The sequence below is a fragment of the Psammomys obesus genome, unplaced genomic scaffold, assembly GCF_907164565.1.
Source record: "Psammomys obesus unplaced genomic scaffold, mPsaObe1.curated_primary_1811, whole genome shotgun sequence".
NCBI classification, from domain to species: domain Eukaryota; kingdom Metazoa; phylum Chordata; class Mammalia; order Rodentia; family Muridae; genus Psammomys; species Psammomys obesus.
Genome location: NW_026592666.1, coordinates 8713248 through 8733115, shown reverse-complemented (window position 1 = coordinate 8733115; position 19868 = coordinate 8713248). Strand labels below are relative to the sequence as shown.

At 38.8% G+C, this 19868-nt stretch overlaps 1 protein-coding gene across 10 annotated transcripts in view; it reads left to right on the top strand.

The window, feature by feature from the left end:
* Positions 1-19868, top strand: part of Synj1 (synaptojanin 1) — an 80242-nt gene that overhangs the window by 4637 nt on the left and 55737 nt on the right. For all 10 annotated transcript variants that reach the window (XM_055614956.1, XM_055614955.1, XM_055614957.1 and 7 more), the window contains exons 3-4: positions 15271-15357; positions 17605-17872. In XM_055614956.1, coding sequence (XP_055470931.1) covers positions 15271-15357; positions 17605-17872 — 355 coding nt within the window. The remainder of the gene's footprint in view (positions 1-15270; positions 15358-17604; positions 17873-19868) is intronic.

The following is a 19868-nucleotide window of genomic DNA, read 5'->3' as shown; positions in this document are numbered from 1 at the left end:
TGTGTAGCTAAAGATGACCTTGACCCCATGATCCTCCTAAGTGCTAAGCAAGTGTGTCCTAGTCTGAGACAGTGTTTTTCTGTGCCCAGGCTGCATAATATAACAAAATAACATCTGGAAAGACGTTACAAATACTGGTACCTGGGCTCCTGCTCTTCAAAGATTCCCATAGTTACATCAGAATGATCATTTCTGAGCAAAACTTACATGTGCCTTGCTATGATTGATTTTCTTCTTAGCCTATAGATTTTATATAAAATAACAATGTTTCAGAATTTTAATGTTGTGATTATGGAGTAATCATTTTTTTGAAGGCCTTAGGCTAAACCAAAAGATATTTCTCCCATGACAATTTAAGTACAGTGCTTTTATACCACATGGAACTGTATGCATGGTTTTTTAAGGTTTGTATCTCTAATGCTTAGAACAGTATTTTACTCACTACTGAGGAACACGTAGTATTAAGTGATTGACATTATGGGAAAGACTAATTTACGTTAGAAAGTTGGTAGACTCAAAGTTGTCTGTTTGAAAATATAGTATTTTTGGCTGAGGAGATGGCTTGGTGGATAAAGTATTTGCTGAGCAACCACAGGACTTAAGTTTGGACTCCAACACCCACTTAAAATTCAGGCTGGCTATGAGGTGAAGAGAGGCAGTTCGCAGGGGCTAACTGGTTAGGTGGCCAGCTGAAATAGTGAGCTCAAGGCTCTGAGAGATCCCACTACGGTGGGGAGCCATAGAGGAACATACCTGACACATCAACCTCTGACTTTCATATGCACATACATAGGCAAGTGCACATGTGCGCGCGCGCACACAGACATGCATGCACACATGCACATGGATGTTTAGTATGGAATTTTTGGCATTGATGGGAATTGAACCTGGGGTTCACACATCGTAGGCAAACACTGTGCTACTGAACTAAGCTATATTCCTTGCCCAATTTAATTTTTAGTTGGCACATAATGACTTGTATGGTTTTATGGAGTACAATGTGTATTTCTATATACACATATAGTGGGTTATGATTAAATCAAGGTAATTCAGTATATTCATGACCTCAAACGTTTATTGTTTTTGAGCCATTCAAAATCCTCTTATAGTCATTTTAAAATATACGTTATTGTTGGCTGTAGTTAACCTGATGTGTAAATAGAGCAGCAGAACTCATTCCTCCTAAGAATTAACTCTTTATCCACAGTTGAATTCTCTCCACGTCCCATCCTGCATCACTCCCAAATATCATCCTAGTCTGTTCTTCTTGACACTGGCTTCTCTTAGAGTCCACGAATGAATGAGAATGCCATCCAGTGTTAGCCTTGTTTTCTTGCCTATTCCCTTCACGTTGTGTTCTCTAGGCCCTTCCACGCTGCACCTATTCGTGGCAAACGGCATTCCATTGTGTATACATGCACATACCACAGACTGCCTGTTGTTGTTTTCTGTGAAATTTACTTTTTGAATTTTAGAGAATTGCACTAGGTGTGATTGTAAATGCCTATGGTTTCTGCCTACTTGAAAGGTTAAGCTGGAAAGATCTCTTGAGCTGGGTGTTTGAGAGAAGCTTGACACAAACCAAGAGACTTGTCTGTGGGCATCCACACCCTGCATAAAAATGTCTATATATGATGACTATTGTTCATTCTGGAAATATATTATCACTGTTTTTAAATTGCTGGTTTTTTTTAAAATAGAAACTAATTTCATTATTGATTTATTTTTATATTTTGAAAATTCTCCTGAAGTATTCTTATCCTTAGATAGCAATTTATATATTTTTGGAAGTATACCCATTTTTGAAAATTATCAATCCAGAAAATGTCGTTTACACTGAAATTTGTTGTCTGTGGAGCACTGCTTCAGTGTTTCAGCTAGACTAAAATTTTTCTGCCTTGGACAAGTATAAGTAGCAGAGTGTTGGTTGATCTGTTAGAACTTTTTTTCCCCTATAAATGAAATTATTAAGAGTAAAAAGACTTGACGCTCTTTGTGTGGTTCAGTGTTTTTATGCACATGTACACACACACACGCGCACACAGAGATCTTCATAGGAGGACAAGCTGTCAGATGAGCATGCCTTAAGTTTACAGTCATGTGGTTTACAGCCCATCTCATGCTTCAGGAAGTAAATAACCCACTTCATAACTGTGTCTTAAACACAATATGAAGAAGGAACGAAGTCACATGTGGGAGTTGGAGAATGACTCTGAAAAGAGTTGTTCAGTTTAAAAGAAGGGTTGAAATATGCGGGGAGAGGGTTGCTCAGTGAATAGAGCACTTAACTACTGCATGTGAAGTTTTGGCTTCAATTCCCAACAGTGTAAAAACAAACAAAAATAACGCAAGCAAACCCAAAAGATAGGTTTGCAAGCTGGTGAGAGAAACTTTTTTTTTTTTTTCTGAGACAGGGTTTCTCTGTGTAGCCTTGACTGTCTTGGACTAGCTTTGTAGACCAGGCTGGCCTCAAACTCACAGAGATCCACCTGCCTTTGCCTCTCTGAGTGCTGGGATTACAGGCACACGCTACCTCGCCCAGCAGATATAAACTCTTAAAGTTAAATTAAATTCTTTGCTCCTTTTGATATCACATTCTAGTATAATGGTAAAAGTAAGTTGCTTTTTATTTTTCCAATGATGATTATTTTCAGCCTTTTTTTCTTTTTTTTTATTTATTACAATTTATTCACTTTTTATCCTAGCTGTAGCCCCCTCACTCGTTTCCTCCCAATTCAACCCTTCCTCTTTCTTCTCCTACCACTCCCCTCCCCAAGTCCACTGATAGGGGAGGTCTTCCTCCCCTTCCATCTGACCCTAGCCTATCAGGTCTCCTCAGGACTGGCTGTATTGTCTTCCTGTGTGTCCTGGTAAGACTGCTCCCTCATTAGGGGGAGGTGATCAAAGAGCCAGCCACTGAGTTCATATCAGAGATAGCCCCTGTTCCCCTTACTAGGAAACCCACTTGGAGACTGAGGTGAAACATTAAAATTTGTACACCTAAGGAGGCTAAGTAAGAAGGAGGACCCTGGGGAAGATGCTCAATCCTCATTTAGAAAAGCAAATGGGAAAGGATATCGGAAGAGAGAGACAACAGGGAATTGGACAGGAGCCTACCACAGAGGGCCTCTGAAAGACTCTACCCAGTAGGGTGTCAAAGCAGATACTGAGACTCAGTCAAACTTTGGGCAGAGTGCAGGAAATCTTATGAAAGAAGGAGGAAATAGAAAGACGTGGAAGGGACAGGAGCTTCACAAGGAGAGCAGCAGAATCAAAAAATCAGGGCCCAGGGGTCTTTTCTGAGACTGATACTCCAACCAAGGACAATGCATCAAGAAGATATTTTCAGCCTTTTAAAAAAGCATAATTAGAGTCATTTCCATGCTAAAGTCATGTACTTAATAGATCACAAACAATAACACTTAATTCTGGAGCTACCTTTACTCCAAGATATACTGAGTTTTCTTTCTACTTAATTCTTATTTCATATTATTCTTAATTCATATTATAGAAATGTGAGTCATACTATTCCAAACCAATAGTATATTTTGGATATCTTCACAGAATGTAAGCTGTCTTGCCTCTAAGAAACTGTATAGTCTCAGGAAAAATAATAGTGCAAAAAATAGTTCAATTACTAGAAGCTTCGTCTGCCATTAGAATACTAAGAGATCGGTAAACTTGGTTGTTATGTGGTACCTTCAGGTCCCATTGCATTTCGGAAACCCTCTACACCACAGTCATACAAGTCTGCTTATTAAGTCAACTCAGGCAGTTAGACTCTTGTAGAAAAGGGTCTCATTCTAGCCTCAGCTAATCTGGAACTTTTTGTATCCCCAGCTGGCCTCAAGCTCACAGCAAATCCTCCTGCCTCAGCCCCTGCTGCGATTACAGCTAAACAATAACTATTTAAATCTCAACAATTTTACTTGCTTTTCAAATAAAATAATGAAAAAGTTTTAAAAATGATTCATTAATAACCTCAGTTGTTTATGAATGGGATGTGCAAGCGTGGTGAGCTCCAAACAGCTTTCATACCTTGGAAGCAGTTGGCAGCTGCCATTCTCATTTCCTGTTTAACACAGGAACTGCTAGAAACCTAGCTTCATGAAGACAGTGATGATAGAATAGATACACTGCAGTTATATGTTAAGCTCTGAACCACCTCAGGGTAATAGTTTACCAGGTGTCCAACATATGTCGAAACCCTAGGTGTTTTCTTCAATTTAAATTATCCTTGCATCTCACAGTCAGCTGAAGTGCCTTGAAGCATCTCTTCATGCAGTTCTGGAGCTGTGGCAGTCACATGCTTTGTTCCTTTCAATTTTGTGAGTTATGTTTTAGACATGTTTGCCAGATGTACAAAGTGCAACTTTAGAATATTAAATCTCCTAGTAACAACCCTTCCATCTGATTGTTTTTTACTGTGATTGTTTCTGCTTTTGAGGAGTGATGGCTCTTAGTTTTCTGAGTAGGCAGTGAGGAGCAAAAGGAATGGCCAGGGTGGGGAGAGAGGCAAGGGACTCCAAGGTGAAGAGCACTGGCTGCTCCTCCAGAAACCTGGCTTCAGTACCTAGAATCTACGTTACAGCTTACAACCATGTGTAACAACAGTTCCAGAGGATCAAACCCCCATTTCTGTCCTCCAAGGCATCAGGCATACCCACAGGGCACAGAATATATGCAGGTACAACACTCACACACATAAAAATAAACTTTAAAAAATTATAAGCAGGCTGTATTGAACAAAGAAAGGCAAACCCATACAAAAGTTCTCAGTTAAAAGTTGGCAGAATTTGCTAATTTGCTAATTCTAGTGAAAGAATTAATAAATTTGTATTTTTTTGCCTGTAAACTATTACTGTTAGTATATAGAAGTATGTTTGGATTTTAAAGTACATCCATTAAGAACACAGTTGTTTTGCTGGGCCAAATTGAATGTCAGCTTGTAGAATTTTGGATGCTAAGTGTAATAAGAAGCACTGAGAGGCAATGCTTTTTTTAAATTGCCAAATGCAACCTGGCCATACGTTAGAGAAGTAGAGGAAGAAGTGACTTTAGAGTTGACTTTTTAAGAATAAAATTAAATTTAGACTTGTTAATATTGTTTATGTTAAGATTGTGAAGTTTATTTTTTTATAAAAAAATGGAATGTATATATTTAATATAAGCAGTAGCCTTAACATCAACTTAAAAAAAATTAGCCCAGGTCCTCAAGTCTAAACCAGTAGCAGGAGTAGGAATAGTAGGATCAAGCCAACAGTTCCCAAGTGCTCTCATTTCCTTCTTCACTGTAAGCAAATAAAGAGGAGAGGCAGAGCCTCTCTCATCGAGCAGTAGAGCCCACAGGTGGTGTTTATTACATGATCTTGGGTCTATCTGATATTAGAACTTGGCCTGAAACACAAATAGCCCAGAAATATACACAAGACTTTTGCTTCTGACTGTGGAGTATAGGACCTGGATCCTCCCTCCTATCCGAAAATAGCAACAGCAAATGAAATGCACAATTGATTTTCAGATATTGAAAAATAAGCAGGCTGCATATACTTCAGAGGGTAGTACTTCGTTATTGGAGCAAAGTAGCTGTTGACTAAATTCTTCTCTGGTCCTGCCTAACAAAGTTTAAAATTCACAAAAGTTTGCTTTTGACTCTCAAATTACTGTTTCCTAGTAATTTAAGTTTCAACTATCTCAGAACATGACATACACATATCATTCAACCCATTCTTATATTGAAAGCTAGTATATATTGAAAGAAGCAGAAAATATATTTCATAATGAGAAGAAAAGTCAATCTGTAGAAACAGATGTTAACATTAGTAAGGGACATTAAAACAATTTTGATATAAATATATTTCATATGTTCAAGAAGTTTGTGCCTGTTAAAGACATGAAAAGCACGACTCAAATCAGTTATTCAAAGTGAAAATTACAACATCTAATGGCATTATACACTGATAGGAAGCCTGTATTTAACACTACAGAACGAATGATTGGTAAGCTTAACAAGCTAGTGATAGAAATTATCCAAAGTGATATACACAGAGGGGAAAAAAGACACAGAGGGGAAATAGGTTGCATGGGTGAGTTATAGGCCAGCTGCAGGTGGCCTAACATACATGTGTAACTGGAAGGAAGAGGGAAGGGAAATACCTGAAGAAGTAACAGCTGGCAACTTCCTATGGTGGAAACTAAATCTCAACACCAGCTGGAAGAAACATGAAGACAATTACACTGTGATACAAAATTGAAAGACTGTTAAATCAATTCAGACACAGAGAAAGTCTTAGGGTGGGTATCTGTGTCTACAAAAGAGCAACAAGAGTGATGGTGGGCTTTTCCTTTGCAGCACTCCAAGCAAGAGAACAGAGAAACACCATGTACTGAAAGGGGAAAAACAAAACCAGATGACTCACTTGAGGCCCTCTGGGACCACTGAAGAAAAAGATAGGCTTTCCCCACACATTCAAAAGCTGGAAAATCTGAACTCAGTGTGATGGGTGGCAGAGAAACCAAGTTGCTTTTGCTTTCTAGTGGTCTGCTGCAGTGAGGTCTGTAGCAGTGGCAGTTTGAAAGATGCACAGCCTGAGAGACACTGAGGTGTTTAATGGACTGTCATCCTGGCATAGCCATGTAACTGTAGTGCTGAAAAGAGGCGTGGCTTGATAAATTGCACATTCTATTTTGTATTGCTTATTTGAATTTATAATGGTTATTAATAAGAGTTTGTGTTTTGTGTTTGTGTGTGTGTGCTTTGGTTTGTTTCAGATATGGAGTCTCACACACTGTAGTCCAGGCTGGGCTGGGCTGTGACTCGTTGAGCTAAATTGTGGTAATTCTCCTGCCTCAGCTTCCTTAGTGGTACATTATACTTGGCTCCCATACTTGGCTTGTGTTTTATTTTTTTTTTTGCTAGCTAAAATTGAGATAGACAACTGGAAAGAAAAACTTGCACATTTCCTATTAAGTTATTCTCTTGCAGTATTTCTGTATATTAAATGGTATACTCTTTAATATGATGTTCCTTATCTATAGTCTTCTTATATATCTTAATGTATAAAGTGTTTTCCTTATAGAAACTAAAGATAATTTATATGGTTTGTATGTTACCCTTTTCTCTAGAAACCATAATATTGCTGTTGTCTATTGAATTGATGTGCTGTACTACAGACTAACAGTTTTTATTAGCCTGTGGACCATGTGTGAAGTGTAGACAGGGTGTATCTTATAGTTAAGTGGCTTTCTGGCTGCTTGTTCATTAGTGCTTGTTAGTTGTTTGTCTCTGATCAACATTGAAAATGTCTTATTTAATGATTCTCTTGGGAAATGTGGTCAAAAGCTCGGTCATCAGATTCATAGTTCAGAAGCTTCGTGGAATTGATCCAGAGCTGGACTGTGGAGGATGACACCATTGAAACCCAGCATGTTAATTAGCATGTGGATTAGAACTCCATCACAACTAGTTTGTTATTGTGGGGACCTGAGCCCAGAGCCACATGCATCCACCACTGAGATACAACCCTAGTCCTTTTAAATTTTTATCCTGAAACAGATTCTGCTAAATTGTGCACACCTGCATTGAATTTTGACTCCTTCTGTCTTAGCCTGCTGCTGAAGAAACTGGATTGACAGGCTGCGACCATGCCTAGCAGTTTGCTAGGATTTAGCATTTGTTTGGCTATATAATGCCTTTCTTTCTCACTTTCCTCTAAGGCTCCTAGAATTGTGCCAAGGGCCTGGTAGACATTCAGCAAAGACTTTGAGCGAATAAAAATTATTTTTTTGAAAGTGTTGCCAATATTTGGATGTGTCAGTTATATATTGAACAGTAATTTGTTTCATGCTTTTCTTTGTAGTTTTGATTTTTTTTTTCTACAAAAAGAAATTCTTTACCTTCTAAATTTTCTGTTTTATGTGTGATGAAATGGAAATGGGCTTTACTTCCAGCTAGTCATATGCTCTTGGATGAATCAGATAATTGCTAGTTTTTTCTTCTGAAATGAGAAGCTTGGACAACATGATGTTGAGTACCTCTGGAGGTTCTATACCAAGTGCTGTTTGCATGCAAATAGGCAGACCACAAATTGCCATCCATGCAACCACAGGCAAATTGTGATTCTAGGAGCAGCATTCTAATTTGCAAACCCCACCCCCCCTGCCTTTTTGAGACGGAATCTTGATATGAAGCCTACCTAGTATGTGGTATGTAGCATGGAACTTTCTGTTTAGCCCTGCTTTCCTTGAACTCAAAATCCTCCTATCTCAGACTTCAGAAATGACAGGAGTACAGGCATTTTTCGATCCCATGCTCTGTGTTTTATTGGCCCAAAGTCTTTTACTTGGTCTTCTGCTTCAACTGGGGATGTACAATCTAATCCCACCTGGAAAGTTTGAGCCACAAGAATGTTTACATTGGTTAGCTGGGCCTTTTTTAGTAGCTTGAGTTTGAATTTGAATCTAGTTTGAATTATTATAATTCATGAAAAACTAAGTATGTTTACGTTTAATTCAGTCCTTCAAATACCTTTTCATTTAACCTAAGTAACTTAATGTTTTGGTCTAAGGTAGCATACCAGTTTTGTTATTTGCTGTTTAGATGATATAGTTGCAATGAAGATGTGAATTTTATGTGTTATAAATATTTCAGCATGAGTTTTTAAAAGATTTTTTTAAAAGTGCTGAGTTTTTTTAATTAGTAGCTTTTTTGATGCAAAGTCTTTCTTGTCTTGAACTCTGATGAGCCTTCTGCCTCAGCTTCTCAAGGCTGGGGTGCAGGAGTACACCAGTAGATGTTCTTTGTCCATTTATTAAACCCATTTATATCATCATCAAGACATCTGAAAATTTAACAGTGGTTCTAAAAATATTGAATGTGTAATTGGCATTCCGATTACCCTGATGCCTCAAAGATGTTTTCATAAGGATAAATGTTTATTGCACTTGCAGTGTTTAAAATTCTGTTCTGTGGTCTTATTGATATGATGTGTTCTCTGGCAGTGGAAATCTGAAAGCCTGAAGATACTTGTTCTTGAAGGGAAGATACATTCAAAATATAGACACGAAAAGCAGTGAAACAAGGGGGAGCTAAATTTATGCACAAGGTGGCTCTATGTGCTTAGAAACCCATATCTCCATGCTTGAAGCTTAAGAAAGTATTTAGAACCAAATGAACAACAAACCTAATTGTGGCATGGGGAGAAGAGTTGTTCCCCTTAAGTAAGTCCTCGTGTGATTCAGTTGCTGTTTATCCCTAAGTATATGGTGGCAGGCATACTTTAGAACCCAAGATTTGATTTTGCTTAAATGTTTTAGACATGTGAGCTACAAAGGCACAGGCTTGGTTACCTTAGCTGAACTACTGAAAATCTTAATTGACTCAGAGTCGCTCCTAAAACAATGGGCTTCTTGGAAATTCATACCCATTTGTGGTTAGAAATCAGTAACTTATAAAAAGTTTGTTTTTCCTAGTGTTCTGTTTGTTTAATAACCACCATCAATAGAAGGGGAAAAAAATACAAACTTCTGCACAAAAGGTATTGGGGCAGAAAAGTGAGCTGTTTCTGTATCACCTATCTCCCCAACCTTGCTTTCCCTTCATCCTTTCCCTTTGTTCCTCTCTGCTGCTTCATGAATTCTGCTAGTTAAGCCCTGGTTGGCAGTCATTTAACAGTCCTTGTGTTCACTGTCCATACCTTCCCACACCACACCTCATGCACACACTTGAGAATTTCTAGACCTCACTAAGATGATTGGTAAATATGATCTTCTGCAATGAGGACTTTGGAATTCTTTTCCGGGAAGAGAAAGCTCTTTGCAAAATGTATTGTTTTAAAGTTAGCAAAATGTGCCCTTTTGTACTGGAAGCTCTTGGTTTGTTTTGCCTGAGAAATGAGTATCTAGTGCAGCTGTGATGGTCAGTGTCTTTTAGGTTGGTGTCACACTGAAGTATAAAAAAGTGAAACCTGGCTTTGGTTGCTGTTAGCATAGGAGTGGATGAAATGCAGGATAAGAAAAGAAAGTTTTGCTTCTAATTGAGTTGATAAGGGCAAAACTTCAAGAAGTGACATTTTGCTTAGAGAGTGAAGGATGGGTAATATTTGAAAATAGGAAGATAACTGGTGGCTAGTCCAGATGGAGAGAACGTTATGAACAGAGGACAAGAAGAGGATGCAGGACAAGTAGACAGCAGATTACTCATGTTGTCTGAAGCTCGTGTGCCAGGATGTAGTGAGAAGGAAAGGAAGATGGAAAGAATTGTGCATGGCATTTTCAAGTGCTGTGTTGTATGTAAAGGTCGCACACATCTTACTATTCTATAAGCGGTCTTATCTAAATACTCTTCATAGTTGAAGGCTCCTATATTATTTTCTAAAATGTTAGGGAAGTGGGACAGGGATCATGATTTCCCCTTACATAATACTGCTATACTTTGCAAGCTCTCATAAAAGAAGGGAATCGTTTCCCCCAGTTGAAAGCAATGCATGAGCTGGCTCACCCCAGCCCTCAGTAGGCTGAGGCAGGAAGATAATGACATTGAGACTAATCTGGGCATACAGTGAGACTTTGTCTCTGAAAAAGTACATTGTAAAGGGATAATAGAGTTTACAATATATCTTATTAATGTAATTTACAGATATTTGTCTAAATTTAATTAATCATACAGAAAAGTTAAAGTTCAGTTTTTAAAGAAAGGTATTTTTTTTTTTTTTTACCCATTTGAGAATAGGTTGCTATATGATAACTTATTGCCCCCAGATACTTCACTGTGTATTTCCTAGGCATCAACCTAGGAAATTAGCCATTGCTAATGCTCAGACTCTGTCCAACTTTAACAGTTGTTCCATCAATGCTTTTTTTGATGAAAAGATCCTGGTCAGATTTGCACAGTTTATTTTGGAGTTGGGCCTTAATCTCCACAACTCTGGAAGAACTTGATAGTCTCTGACACTTAGGACCTAAAGTACCCTGAAGATGACAAGCAACAGAGTTGTTTCATAGGATGTCCTCCCTTGCTGTGTGGTGCTTCGCTGTCATTCACCTCTGACAAGCTATTACAGAAGAGGTGCTGGTTTTTGTCCAGTCAGGTGGCAGTTTTAAACTGTCTGATTACAGTCAGTATTCACTTTGTTAGCTGGTAAAAGTAGTGGTCTGCCAGGTGTGTCTTGCAGGCTTTTGCCTTCCTTTATGGGTATTGAGGACTTTGAGGCTATAAAAGTATCCCTTTTCTTGTGGAACTTCCTAGTTTATAAGTGTATTCTGGGAGGAATAACATATAATTGTTTACTTTGTTCCTTGTGTTATACATTTTTCAATACCTTTGAGAGCAGATAACAATGGAACCTCATATCTTATAGGTCTATATAAGCGAGTATATACCGTGTTTGTCTTTCTCCTTCTGGGATATTTCACTCAGAATGATCTTTTCTAGATCCCACCATTTGCCTGCAAATTTCATGATTTCCTCCTTTTTGATTGCTGAGTAGTATTCCATTGTGTAAAAATACCACAATTTCTGTATCCATTCCTCCGTTGATGGACATCTGGGTTGTTTCCAGGTTCTAGCTATTACAAATAAAGCTGCTATAAACATGGTTGAGCAAGTATCCCTTTTGTGTACTTGAGCAAAGTTTGGGTATATACCTAGCAGTGGTATAGCTGGGTCTTGAGGAAGCGTTATTCCTAATTGTCTGAGAAAGCGCCAGATAGATTTCCAAAGTGGTTGTACCAGTTTACATTCTCACCAGCAGTGGAGGAGGGTTCCACAACCTCTCCAGCATGTGTTGCGCTTATATAGACCTATAAGATATGATAAACATAATGAAATCTATACACCTAAAAAAGATAATCAAGAGAGCGGACATGGGGTAAGATGATCAAACCTCGTTTAGAAAGACAGATGGGATGTGCATTGAACGTATGACAGGAGTCTACTGAAGGCATCTGAAAGTCTCTAACTAGCAGTGTTTTCAAAGCAGATACAAAGACTCATGACCAAACCTTCGGAAGAATGCAGGGAATCATATGAAAGTAGGGGGAGTTAGTATGATGTGGAAAGGATAGGAGCTCCACAAGGACCAAATATATCTGGGCACAGGGTCTTTTCTGAGACTGACATTCAACCAAGGACCATATATGGATATAACCTAGAACGTCTGCTCGGATGTAGCCCGTGGTAGCTCAGTAACCAATTGGTTTCCCATAGTAAGGGGAACAAGGACTATTTCTAACAGGAACTCAATGGCTGGCTCTTTGACCTCCCCACCCCCCAAGGGAGGAGCAGTCCTGTTAGGCCACAGAGGAGAGCTTTGCAGCCAGTCCTGAAGATACCTGATAAAACAGGATTGGATGAATGGGGAGGAGGTCCCCCCCATCAGTGGACTTGGAAAGGGGCACGGTGGAGATGAGGGAGGGAGAGTGGGATTGGGAGGGAATGAGGGAGCGGGATACAGCTGGGATACAGAGTTAATAAAATGTAACTGATAAGAAAAAAATAAAATTCAAAAAACAAAAAACAATGGAACCTCTTCTAAGTACAATGGCAGGAGGTAGGTAGTTCTTTCAGGGCCTCTCAGTGTAACCCTGAGACTAGCCTGGGACCTATGGAAACCAGGTTATCTACCTCTGCCTCCCCAGTACTGGGATTAAAGTATGAGTCACCACACCCACCAGTGCTCCATTCTCTCTCATGCTGGCTCCCTTACACTTTAGACAAATTAGTAACAGACCTAAGTCAGTTTCCTCATATGTCAAATGGAAATTGTAGCTTTGTTCCTCAGGTTACTGTGTAAATTGGATAATGCCCACCAACACCTAGCCTCGTGTTAGTGACATAATAATCACAGAGATAATAAGTATTTCAGCTGCAATAGTGTTTGTTTGATTCTTAATTGCTGGTAATAGCTTAGAAGGGAGAAACAAACAAACAAACAAACAACTCCTGGCCAAAAAAATGCAATCTCATTTACTTTTCTTTAGTCTAAGTGTGTGTGTCTCTCTGTGTGTGTGTCCTCTCAGAAGATAATTCCAAAGTTCAAATAATTAAACAGCTTGGTATTTGCTTGCATATCGGAGCTAACTGACAGTTGACAGAGTAATAGAAGAATGGTCATTGGTCCTAAGAAACACCAGTTAGTATTTATTTGTTGTGTGGTTGAGGAGAAAGTAGTTACTACTGAATATTTATTTCATGATAATTTATGTTACAGAGAAACTATCATGTGGGAAGGGAATGACATTATTACATTACATTTTCTTTTTAACTCTTGCTGGCTACTGTCATTGAACCAAATGATGATTGCTGCTGACACTAATACATCAGTAATTCCTGCATTACTATGTCAACAGTGGTATTTTAAATTCACCCAGCATGTAGCCTGTGTAACTCTGTGGAGCTGTCTGACCTGGAAATCTTCTGCTGTGAGAAACAGAACAAGTGTTTTCAACATCTGCTTTTGTGTATAAATGCTTTTTTTAAAAATCCTCTTTTTTTTTTTTGAGTGTTAGTTAAGTACTCTGCCACTAAGAGCAACTCCCAGCCCTACCCATGGTTCTCTGAATGAGGAAGTGTAGTATTTAAGGAAGGCAATTCTGATTTCCTTTAGAGAACAGAATTCAATTTATGTTGTAAAATTTTGCATTTGTATTGAACATTACATGTAACTTCTATAAACACCTGGAGTAATATAATTCTAGGACATGTAGGAATGTGGAATAATATACAGTTCACTATTATTTTAGTGGCAAACTTCCCCACCATAGTTTCATACTGGTTAGAGAGAGGCCCACACTTAATTATGAACAAATTAGAGAATGTGATGTTATTTATTAGTTGAGTCAGTTAGACTTAGCCTGTGCTGCTAGCTAGCTGAGCACAACTCACCGGATGGCAAAAGTGAGATTACAAGGAAGAAGCTTCAGTGGATAGTCTGAAGAGAAGCAGATGGGGAAGTGAGATACTTTTGGAACTCTAGGGAAGAGCTTTAACATTAAAAAAAAAAAAAAAATCTGTTATCCAAGAGGCAAGGAATATTGGGTAAAACATTGGCTGCAAAGAGCCTTTTGTCGGCACAGAAGGTGAACAGGAAGTGGGAAGGTTGGAGCAGTCTGCTCACTAGCGTTCATAGAGCAGCACACATGAGCCCTGCCAAAGGCTCTGTGCTTCTGTAGTGTGGACAGGGGAGAGGGAGCAGGGTAAGTGTGGCGATGTGGAGAAGGTAAGCAGTGTGACCCAGCAAGCCAGGCAGTAATGGGTGAGAGGCAGCATAGGAAAGGAAAGGCAGCAGGAACCTGGATACATTTTCTTCTGAATTTCACACTTCAGAATATATTACTTGAAATTCTTTGGAATACTAGATGTGGTTTATTTTTCTTTGGCTCTTTGTTATGTCTTAAACATGTATCTGGTAAGTGCTAGGAAGGGCTTTCCTTTACACTTCCAGGATTCTTTTGTTTGTTTTTTCTTTTAATAGAATAACCATAGTAGCCTACTCTAGGGAAATTATTGTCTGAATTATACTCATTAGCAAGTTAGCATCAACTTATAGCAAAGGAAGTAAGACAAAGGTCAGTAAAGACTGTCCTCTGCTGTGTTAAACTTTGTGGTCAGGCAGTGACTTACAGCAGTGTACGTATTTATTCAGTTTCTGTGTCCAGGCACTATTCTAAGTGTCAAGGAATCAGACAGGTCATCAACAAGGGAAGATAGACTAATTAAATGGTTGGAATTATTTAACTCCAGCAAGAACATTCTATTACTAGTTGGAGAAATCACCTAAAGTAATGCACTAGTGTTAAGGCCCATTGTTGAACACAACAGCTGTATTGAACATGGAGATTTTGAGCTGGTGCCTACGTAGAGCTTTCATCCCTGTGTTCCAACACCTTCAGCACAGAAAGTTATTCTGCACATTGTCAAGAGTAAATACTAGGCTTTTACAAACCCTTTATCCACAGTGATGTCCTGCCTGCAAGATATGCTAGCGTAATGTTGGCACAAAACTATGGGAGTAGCTGACCAATAATTGGTTTGACTTAAGGCCCACTCCACAAGATGTAACCCATACCTGACACTGTTTGGATGATCAAGAACCAGACACTAGATAGCCCAGGGTCAAAGGAGAAAATGCAGTAATGCTGGTCTAAAAAAACAAGAAAGAAAAAGGAGAAATAAATAAAAGGAACAATAGTAGCAGATTTTGAAAAATTTGTTTCAAATTCTGGCTTTCAAACTAAATAGATTCTGATGTTTTCAATTATTATTTTTAACAGCATCTGCAGAAAAAGAGGCAATTAAAGGTACATACACCAAAGTATTGGATGCGTATGGACTTTTGGGAGTTTTACGATTAAATCTTGGTAAGTCTGTTACTCAGTGTGCTTCATCTACTTTTTCATTTCTGTTTATTAATTCTGAAGATTTGAGAGACTACCTGTGTATTATTTCAGACTCAGTATTTAAGATTCGAGTATTATATACCTTTTGTACATTCATTAGGCTAATCTTTTTAAATACTGTTTTTTATTAACTGAGAATTTCATGTAATGTATTTTGATTAACTCCCTCCCACCTCCTTCCAGATCTACCCCCACATCTGCACCCAACCAGCTTTCTGTCTGTCTGTCTCTCTCCTTTCCTACTTCTTCCCTTCCCCTTTCCTCCCTCAAACTTACGAAGTCCAGTTCCTATTGGTCTAGGGTATGGGATCTACCCTGGAGTGTGGTCAGTATACCAGAGATCACACCATAAAGAAAATGAACTGTGCCTTTCCAGCAGCAACCTGACTCAGTACTTAAGAGCACTTGCTGCTTTTGCAGAAGACCCAGGTTTGTGTCCCAGGACCCACATGGCAGCTCTCTACCATATGTAACTCCAGTGTTACATATGGTGCACATGTAGAGAAAACACTCCTACACTTACAATAAAAATAATTAGGCTGATCTTATATGTTTCTTCACTGGAAAGACATGCAACAGTTTTAAGATCAAAGGACAGTGTCCTGTTGAAATACATTAGCAGAAAATGACAGCATTACCTTTTTTTCTTCTTCTCAGTACATCAAGATGTCTGTATGGGAAACACACTGATTCTCTTAGTATATTGTAGAAAAGGCATCTGTTTTAGATTCAGAAATGTCTGCTGTTTAATGTTCTCCTTTTACCTTAAAATCATTCATTTTTATGTGTATGAGTGTTTGATATACATCGTGTCTGTCTGTAAAAGATGTGCTTGTGCTCTGCTGAGTCAAGAACATGGTGTCAAATCCCCTAGGACTTGAGTTCAGACAGCTAATCGTAAGCCACCATGTGGGTGCTGGGAATTGAACTTGGGTCCTCTGGAAGAGCAGCATTCTTAACCACTGAGTTGTGTCTCCAGCCCCTTGCTTAATATTACCATGGTCTTCAGGATATTCTTTTATGATAAACAGTTTGTCTATAAAGGTAAGCAAGTGTGGTCCAGAGATGACCTGGTCCATGCTTTTACTGGTCTGTGTGGGAAAGCAAGCTTGCATATACACCATGTGATTTTCTTCCTTGATGAAGTCTAACTATAAAATTAAAAAAGAAAAGAAAAGTCAAATAAGGGTAGATTTGGCTATGTGGTATATTTTACTCTGTTCAGGCACATTTCTTGTCGTGTGCTACCAAGAGTTGATGGACTATTTTGAGCATCACTGGCCTATGAAATGGAGATTTGTTATTTGTTATTATACAAAGACTCTATTGGATTTACCCTTGTAATCATGAGATAAATGTTTTAATCCCCTTCTATAAGGGATTATATTACAGGTTGGTCATGCTAATTGTACATAGTTTTTAGTCTGGATAATAAATGATGTGCCATGACTCAGGGCTATTTCTGCCTATGCCAGCCAGAACCTGTGTTACTGACTCTTAATTTCATAAGATTTTTGTTGCAACTGCCCAAAAAATTAAAAAATCCTGATGTTCATGGGTTAAGACCAAAGAGTGAACCCCAGAATCATCCCTTTGCCACAAAAAAGAAAGAAAACAAAACCACAGTTTGTAAAAGTTTTCATGAACCAGATTGCTTTATAACATTGTTACCAAGGCCTTGTTTCCATCCTCTGTCATCTTCAAATTTATATGCCATTTTTAAACTTAACCATTTACAAAGAACTTGGACTCTGATTATCTTATCTGAGTTTCCTGTCCATTGAGAAGGTCATGAAGACAGCATTTTTTGATAAATTTTGTAGCCTCAGATTAAATGTAGAAATAACTTTGTAAATGTGACATTATCTTACTAATGTTTTAGAGCTTGACATATTGAATGTATTTAAACAAAAAAATTTCCCTTGAAAAAATTCCTCTAGTTGTAAATTCAGACATATTTATGATAAATTTAGAATAATCAGAATGGTCAGTCATGTTGCTATATACCTATAATCCCTGCATTTGGTAGGCTGAGGACAGTGGATTGGGTGTCCAGGCCAGTTTATGCAAGCATAGTAACACTGTCTCAAAAAATTATAATGTAAGATTATAAAGATAGAAATACAGGAAGAAATCAGAAGAAACTAGGTAACTAGGATAGCTTAAAAATGTTGGTGTTCTCTCCAATAAAATCTTTGGGTTTTGCAGGTGATACCATGTTGCATTATCTGGTCCTAGTCACTGGATGTATGTCTGTTGGGAAAATTCAGGAATCTGAAGTTTTCCGAGTTACTTCCACTGAGTTTATATCACTTCGAGTTGATGCTTCAGATGAGGATCGCATTTCTGAAGTACGAAAGGTTTTGAACTCAGGAAACTTTTATTTTGCGTGGTCCGCATCTGGAGTCAGCTTAGATCTGAGTCTGAATGCACATCGCAGCATGCAAGAGCTCACAACTGATAATAGGTTTTTCTGGTGAGTCCATATATCTTTCTTCCTTTGTAATTATGTACTATGTAATAGCTCGCAGATGTGGGGCATAATGTGCGCAACGGTGGCTCTTTCTGGGAAGAAAGGGTGGACATGCAGATTGCGTATGCCCTTTTTTCCTGCCCACGCTCACGGCAAAGCATGGCAGGCACCTTGACGGGTTGGCATATGGTATGAAGCCAATTGGTCGCTCTTTCTGATCTAGACTGTGCTTCAATTTGAGAATTACTTGTTTGTGCTGTTTATAATGTAGTTCTCACTCCTTACTAGTCTTCGTTCTGCCATCTCGTCTCTGACGTTATCGTCATTCTTAGCAGCATTCTGTATTTTCAATGTGAAGACTATATATAGCTGATCCTCTTTTTTGGTACTGGAAATGGAACATACTCTGTGTATGGTAGGCAGGTGAGTGCTCTGCCAGCCTAAGTAGATGTCTTGGTATGAGAGCAGCAGGCTCTGAAGAAATAGTGCTTTGGGGCAGCATGGCACTGCAGTAACTAAAACTTGGTTGGGTTCCCAGGGTGCAGTACGTGGTGCTGCTGATGTGCTGAGGTACAGGCAAGCACGAGTGGTGAGCACATACATCAGACTAGAGTTGTGTGGCCTTGTTGGAGCAGGCTGGATTTCAGTGCTTTGGTTACAGTGTTTACAGCCAGCATCCATAGTGACTTCTCTTTAATGCAGTAGAAATCATCTTTCACCATGTTAATATACATTGTAAGGCTAAAGCCCCAAAGACACTCCCCTTGATCTCCCTTGCTCTTCAGATTCAAGGCATTTGCCTTCTGAATCTATCCTCTCTCATTTCATCCTTACTTATGACTCTTGAGTTGCACATTCAGGCTTGACACATTTGCCCTGACTATCAGAGGTCTCCAAGTTAAGGACAGCTGTAGGAGAGATGACAAATCTCAGTTTCACCTTGAAGCTTATGTGGAAGAGTCTTGGCTCAGAGGAGAGAGACAGGGGAGCAGAGAGGGTGGAATAAGCAGGTTGTAGAGCATGGCCTGTCAGGGACTTGGGCTTGGCAAGTAGAGGTGAGGAAGACAAGTGGGAGTGAAGCCCTCTCACCTCAATGAAGTAGTGATGATGAAATGTGCTTTGCTCAAGCATCCAGAGGTAGGCTTTCTAGAATGAAGCCTTTGTCAACGCTGTGTTTTTCTTCTAGTGGGAAACATTGAAGTTCTTCAGCTAAATAGTTACAGTCTAGCTGTGCTTCGGCAGCTGTTCATGCCTTTCTCTCCTCACTTTCTCCTAGCCCCCATCCCAGATGGACAAAGAAAACCTTTCCCATCACGTTAGAAATCAAAGTTGGTGCAATTAAACTTGCAAAGTTTAATGAGTAGAAATAATTCTTTTTCTTTTTTTTAATTAAAGGTGGAGTCAGGGCATGTTTAGATCACAGTCTGATGGGTTTGTCCAGTGGTCAATAGGTTGAACTTGTATTTTGCTGAAATACTTGGGTTTGATTTTGCCTAGAAAATGGAAGTTTTTAGAATTCACATCCTTGTAGCTTTGCCTTTTTTTTTTGTTTGTTTTTAAAGATACAGTAAGTTTTGTAACCAGACTGCAGATACCTTTTAACAAAAACTGTATAGTTTTATTTTATTGGAGATTTTAAGCGACTATTACTCAAGACTTGGCATAAACATAAATAGAATAAAACAGCAGTGCATCGACAGTAAAGAAAAATGTAAGATGACAGCAGACCCAAGAAAAACTCTGCCTGCATACAGTGCCTCACATCCTAGCTCTATCTGAATGAGACAAATGCATCACCTGTCTGCATCCATGACACAGCCCTTGGCTATGATCTTTGGACATATTGGGTCATATTGGTTTGCCTCTCAGATCAATGTAAATAATAGTGAAGAATGAGAGCATGTGTCATAGCATTAGTTAAATAAGTAATGGCTATTAGAGTTTATGTTATCCTGGTAGTGGTCTCATCATTCAGTGCCTTTCCGTGTGCTTTGTAAAC